This window comes from Sinocyclocheilus grahami, unplaced genomic scaffold (genome assembly GCF_001515645.1).
Source record: "Sinocyclocheilus grahami isolate Dianchi unplaced genomic scaffold, SAMN03320097.WGS_v1.1 scaffold1423.1, whole genome shotgun sequence".
NCBI classification, from domain to species: Eukaryota; Metazoa; Chordata; class Actinopteri; order Cypriniformes; family Cyprinidae; genus Sinocyclocheilus; species Sinocyclocheilus grahami.
The window spans coordinates 199,089-206,266 of record NW_015506602.1 but is presented as its reverse complement, the minus strand read 5'-3'; the positions used below and the strand labels follow the sequence as shown (position 1 = coordinate 206,266).

Genomic DNA, 7,178 nt, shown 5'->3' with positions numbered 1-7,178 from the left:
ACACACACACACAAACACACACACACACACACTCACACACAGTACATATGCACATTTATATTAAATTTTATGTGTTGGAACATGTTTAAATTAAATACATTGTATATGTTCTTGTGCTATATATATATATATATATATATATGCCTGTGAAAACCCAGCTAAAGTCATTTTTTTGTGATTTAATGTTTTGAAAATCATAAAGATGTAGAACATTCCATGAAAATATAACCTTTATATCTTTATTAGCCTACTGACCGAGTAAGACCATGTCAAAGGTTGAAATCCTAGTGAAATGAACGGCTGAAATCAAACTTTGATGCTTTGAGACTTCAGCACAGAGAGGGTCACATGTATGTGCTCCGGCGGATGTCTGCTCTGATCACAGCAGGTGTGTGTCTGTGTTGCAGAGCTTTGCTGAAAGCACCATGAATGAGTTGTTGGGCTGGTACGGCTATGATTCAGTGGATCTGCAGGACTCAGAAACCCGTGTCAAACACAACCATATATCTGTTCTTAAAGGTACACGCACACATTCACAGCTGCTGCTCGCCTCGCTTCCTCCGTGTGACTGTGATTTATCCTCCAGAGAACTCCGTGCCAAAGCCACACGCCGAGGAGAGGAAGCTGCCCTCATCCTCATCATCTTCCTCAGAGCCCGTCAGGAGCATGAACGTCATCGTGCCGCTCATCAAGCCCTCTGCCGGTGTGCAGCGCAGAACACACGCAGATAAACTCTGGAAATGTGTGATTGGTGTAATACTGACTCTGCCGCGTGTCTGTGTTCAGCGGAGGACGAGCAGAACGAGCCGATCGTGTGCGTCTGGTGTCAGAAGGAGGGCGTGAAGCGCTACTCTCTGCTCATGGGCTCCGAGCTCAAGAGCTTCTGCAGCGAGAAGTGTTTCGCCGCGTGTCGACGCGCCTTCTTCAAACGCAACAAGGTGAAGAGCCCTCCAGCCTTTTGTCAATTTTGAGGAAAAGTTATGTTAAAATAATAATATATCATTAATAAATAAAATAATAAAATAATAAATAAAAATATTTAAATTAAATAAATAATAATAATAAATTAAAATAAATATATTTTAATATTTTTAGCTATTAATATATTGTACAACGTGGTCCAAAGGTCTAAGATAATTTTAGTGTCACAATCTGAGAGTAAGTTTAAATTGAAAAAGTCATGTCGACTACTTTTATGTTAATATTTCAATAATTCATCAATTATTTAGCATGTTCATGACTTTCGGTTAATGGTCACATGACACACAGTTAAAAATTAAATATTATTTTTTTTATATGTAAGTATTTTATTAATAAAAATTACTTAAAATTTGTCAAAATAAAATAGATTGTTTTATTTTCAAAATATATTTTTTAAATGTATTGTAATTGATGAAGGTTTTATGGTTTTAGTTTTAGTTAACAACCCTGATATATATATGCACAATTTTTTTGTAAGTGTTTTATTATAAAAATTTATTTAAATATTTTAAAATAAAAACAATCAAAATAAATCACGTTTATTTTAAAATATTTTAAGATATTTATTTTCAGGGCTTGTTTACGGTTTTAGTTAACCGTAATAACCCCGATATATATGCACTTGATTGTTTGAAAATACTTGATTTTCTAATGTTTTTTTAAGCGTTTTTTATTTATTTATCTTTTAACATCTGTCTTTGTGTGTGTGTGTGTGTGTGTGTGAGTGTGTGTGAGTGTGTGAGTGTGTGTGTGTGAGTGTGTGTGTGAGTGTGTGTGAGTGAGTGAGTGTGTGTGTGTGTGTGTGTGAGAGTGTGTGAGTGTGTGTGTGTGTGTGTGAGAGTGTGTGAGTGTGTGTGTGTGTGTGTGAGAGTGTGTGAGTGTGTGTGTGTGTGTGTGAGAGTGTGTGAGTGTGTGTGTGTGTGTGTGAGAGTGTGTGAGTGTGTGTGTGTGTGTGTGAGAGTGTGTGAGTGTGTGTGTGTGTGTGTGAGAGTGTGTGAGTGTGTGTGTGTGTGTGTGAGAGTGTGTGAGTGTGTGTGTGTGTGTGTGAGAGTGTGTGAGTGTGTGTGTGTGTGTGTGAGAGTGTGTGAGTGTGTGTGTGTGTGTGTGAGAGTGTGTGAGTGTGTGTGTGTGTGTGTGAGAGTGTGTGAGTGTGTGTGTGTGTGTGTGAGAGTGTGTGAGTGTGTGTGTGTGTGTGTGAGAGTGTGTGAGTGTGTGTGTGTGTGTGTGAGAGTGTGTGAGTGTGTGTGTGTGTGTGTGAGAGTGTGTGAGTGTGTGTGTGTGTGTGTGAGAGTGTGTGAGTGTGTGTGTGTGTGTGTGAGAGTGTGTGAGTGTGTGTGTGTGTGTGTGAGAGTGTGTGAGTGTGTGTGTGTGTGTGTGAGAGTGTGTGAGTGTGTGTGTGTGTGTGTGAGAGTGTGTGAGTGTGTGTGTGTGTGTGTGAGAGTGTGTGAGTGTGTGTGTGTGTGTGTGAGAGTGTGTGAGTGTGTGTGTGTGTGTGTGAGAGTGTGTGAGTGTGTGTGTGTGTGTGTGAGAGTGTGTGAGTGTGTGTGTGTGTGTGTGAGAGTGTGTGAGTGTGTGTGTGTGTGTGTGAGAGTGTGTGAGTGTGTGTGTGTGTGTGTGAGAGTGTGTGAGTGTGTGTGTGTGTGTGTGAGAGTGTGTGAGTGTGTGTGTGTGTGTGTGAGAGTGTGTGAGTGTGTGTGTGTGTGTGTGAGAGTGTGTGAGTGTGTGTGTGTGTGTGTGAGAGTGTGTGAGTGTGTGTGTGTGTGTGTGAGAGTGTGTGAGTGTGTGTGTGTGTGTGTGAGAGTGTGTGAGTGTGTGTGTGTGTGTGTGAGAGTGTGTGAGTGTGTGTGTGTGTGTGTGAGAGTGTGTGAGTGTGTGTGTGTGTGTGTGAGAGTGTGTGAGTGTGTGTGTGTGTGTGTGAGAGTGTGTGAGTGTGTGTGTGTGTGTGTGAGAGTGTGTGAGTGTGTGTGTGTGTGTGTGTGTGTGTGTGTGTCTGTGTGTGAGTTTTTTTATTTATCTTTTTATATTTATTATTGCACAATTGCATTGCATTTAAGCCTGAGTCCATCGCTGTCAGATCAGCCTCTGCACACACACACAGACACACACACAGACACTCACACACACACACACACAAACACACACTCTCTCACACACTCACATGAAGGCATCGCTTTACAGGCTGCTGTGTTTCTGCTTAACGAACAGCACATTCCCACAACAGAGAGAAGAAACACACAAGATCGTTTATCAGCCCAGAGTCACACACACACTGACAGTTTGAGCCTGTCGGAGAGAGAGAGAGGATTCATCTTACAGCGCATACTTTACACACAGGACTCTCCGGTTACACACACACACACACACAGCAGGAGAGAGAGAGTTCATCATCTGATGATCTTCCTTCAGTCTGGTTTGCTCACACACACTCACACTCACACTCACACAGACACACTCACACTCACACACTCACACACATACACTCACACACTCACACACTCACACTCACACACACACACTCACACTCACACACACACTCACACACACACACACACTCACACTCACACTCACACACTCGCACTCGCACTCGCACACTCACACACTCACACTCACACTCACACTCTCACACTCACACACACACACACTCACACTCACACTCACACTCACACTCACAGACTCGCACTCGCACTCGCACACTCACACACTCACACTCACACTCACACTCTCACACTCACACACACACACACTCACACTCACACTCACACTCACACTCACAGACTCGCACTCGCACTCGCACACTCACACACTCACACTCACACTCACACTCTCACACTCACACACACACACACTCACACTCACACTCACACTCACACTCACAGACTCGCACTCGCACTCGCACACTCACACACTCACACTCACACTCACACTCTCACACTCACACACACACACACTCACACTCACACTCACACTCACACTCACAGACTCGCACTCGCACTCGCACACTCACACACTCACACTCACACTCACACTCTCACACTCACACACACACACACTCACACTCACACTCACACTCACACTCACAGACTCGCACTCGCACTCGCACACTCACACACTCACACTCACACTCACACTCTCACACTCACACACACACACACTCACACTCACACTCACACTCACACTCACAGACTCGCACTCGCACTCGCACACTCACACACTCACACTCACACTCACACTCTCACACTCACACACACACACACTCACACTCACACTCACACTCACACTCACAGACTCGCACTCGCACTCGCACACTCACACACTCACACTCACACTCACACTCTCACACTCACACACACACACACTCACACTCACACTCACACTCACACTCACAGACTCGCACTCGCACTCGCACACTCACACACTCACACTCACACTCACACTCTCACACTCACACACACACACACTCACACTCACACTCACACTCACACTCACAGACTCGCACTCGCACTCGCACACTCACACACTCACACTCACACTCACACTCTCACACTCACACACACACACACTCACACTCACACTCACACTCACACTCACAGACTCGCACTCGCACTCGCACACTCACACACTCACACTCACACTCACACTCTCACACTCACACACACACACACTCACACTCACACTCACACTCACACTCACAGACTCGCACTCGCACTCGCACACTCACACACTCACACTCACACTCACACTCTCACACTCACACACACACACACTCACACTCACACTCACACTCACACTCACAGACTCGCACTCGCACTCGCACACTCACACACTCACACTCACACTCACACTCTCACACTCACACACACACACACTCACACTCACACTCACACTCACACTCACAGACTCGCACTCGCACTCGCACACTCACACACTCACACTCACACTCACACTCTCACACTCACACACACACACACTCACACTCACACTCACACTCACACTCACAGACTCGCACTCGCACTCGCACACTCACACACTCACACTCACACTCACACTCTCACACTCACACACACACACACTCACACTCACACTCACACACACACACACTCACACACTCACACACTCACACACACACTCACACACAGAATAACGTCTCTGGATTCTTCAGATGCAGTTATTAAACGTGTCTGTGTCTCTCAGCTGATATTCGATATCAAAGCAAGCGCGGTTGGCTGTGCAGGACGAGTGCATTTCACAGAAAGACTTTACTAAAACAATAGATCTAGTGTTAGACTTAGAATGAAAACCAAACGCATTGTCATCACGTCTGACATTTCGCTGTGTCTGAATCAGCTGTTGTTATTGAGATACGATTATAGTTTTTGTTAATATTAATAATATATTTTTTAAATATATTTTATAGTTAAAAAAAAATTTTCCCAGCAAAAGTGGCAAAAGTTTTTTTTTTCATGTAGTTTTAGCTTTAGTTGATTAACTGTAATAACCCTGACGAATACATGTTTATATTTCACACAAACAAAGCGCTTCAGATTACTATTTGTGTGTGTTTGTGTTCCTCCAGACTCGAGATGAGGATCGTCATGGCGACCAGTCTCCGCCCCCTGGCCAGACGCTGGACACGCCCTCAAGACTTCTGCTGAAGATGAACAACAACACGCGTGTAAATAAACACACGTGCGCCGATTACTGCGTGTAGAAACCGTTACTAGATAAGACAAATATCAAGCATTATTTATAAATATATTACATTTAATCATTAATATTAAGGAATGTATTCTTATTTATTTATTCATTATACTAGATTTTTGAACTTCAATACAATATCTTAAAAAATATAAATATTGGATATCAAGGGGAAATATTGTCACATATTTAAAACTAATTATCTGAGATAATTAGCTTTTGCTCAAACTCATGATCGCCTTATATAATAATAATTATAATAATGTATAATGTTCAATTATAGAAAAATGTTTTGTGTAATTAAAAATATTTTGTTAATTAAAATGAAATAAGTATACATATTCATGTATTGTATTAAACATACATAATTACACATATAAAAATATTTTGTGCAAATAATTAAAAATAAATATTTGCTTATAAAAATACAATAATTATTCATATATTAATGAATTGTACAAAATTATTAATGTTTATAAAAAAAATAATAAATTAAAAATATGTAATATATGTCGAAATATGCCTAAAAGTGACTTACAAAAGGAAATATTAAAATGTGAAGACTTCAGAATGGATGTGTTTTGTAAAACCGTCTCTCTGCAGGTGTGTGATTGGTGTAAACACCCGCGTCACACTAAAGAGTACCTGGACTTCGGTTCGGGCGAGGAGCGCCTGCAGTTCTGCAGCACCAAATGCCTAAACCACTACAAGATGGACGTGTTTTACCAGGAAGCTCGTGCCGCCCTCTCCGGCTCCGCCCACAAAGATGAGGAGGACCGCCCCAAAACGGCTGTGGCAGAAAACCAGAAACTCCTCACCCCGGAGGCCTGGGACAGACCAGCGAAAACCCTCTCGCCCCGAAGCCCGCCGCAGCTGAGGATTCAGACCAGCGTATCGCCCTCTTCTACGGCTCGCCCGGCTCGTGTTACTCCGGAACAGCCACGCCCACCTCCGATGCCCCTCCCCTTTGTGCGCCCACCCCTGCGAAGCCCCGCCTCTCACCCGCCCCGCCCCCTCAGCCCTAACCAGAGGGCTTCCTTTGCGCCGCCTCCTCTCCTCCAGCCTTTCCCCGCCCCTTACATGCCCTTCCACCCGGCGTACCCGCCCCATTTACCCCCGCCCTGGCCGCAGCCCATGATGTTATCACCCTACCCGGTTTTCGTGCCAATCCCGGTGCCGATTCCCATTCCCATCCCTGTTTTCCCTCAAACGGGCCACAAAGGAGTCATTCGAAGCCTTCAGGAGCACGAGCGTACGCCCGATCCGGGTCACTCAGAGGAGCCCAACAAAAAAGTAAAGACCGAACGATGTGCTTCTCCTCTCGCATCGGAGCGCCAGGTGATTCAGTGTCTCCGCAAACACCCGGTGAAAGAGGAAACTCACACGCGCGCATCTCCAACGCACAAAGCACTTTACGCATCTGTCGTCACGCCGACGGCCTCTAGAATCGTTACTCCCGCCTCTTTGTACTCATTGGCTCCGTCGCACGCCAAACCAGCCCA

The 7,178-nt window shown here is 44.5% G+C and overlaps 1 protein-coding gene across 1 annotated transcript in view; it reads left to right on the top strand.

Moving 5' to 3' along the window:
* Window positions 1-7,178, top strand: part of LOC107570168 (sine oculis-binding protein homolog) — a 12,094-nt gene that overhangs the window by 2,895 nt on the left and 2,021 nt on the right. Inside the window, exons 2-6 of the mRNA XM_016256369.1 lie at window positions 408-519; window positions 587-703; window positions 787-938; window positions 5,555-5,653; window positions 6,280-7,173. Of these exons, the coding sequence (XP_016111855.1) occupies window positions 408-519; window positions 587-703; window positions 787-938; window positions 5,555-5,653; window positions 6,280-7,173 (1,374 nt within the window). The remainder of the gene's footprint in view (window positions 1-407; window positions 520-586; window positions 704-786; window positions 939-5,554; window positions 5,654-6,279; window positions 7,174-7,178) is intronic.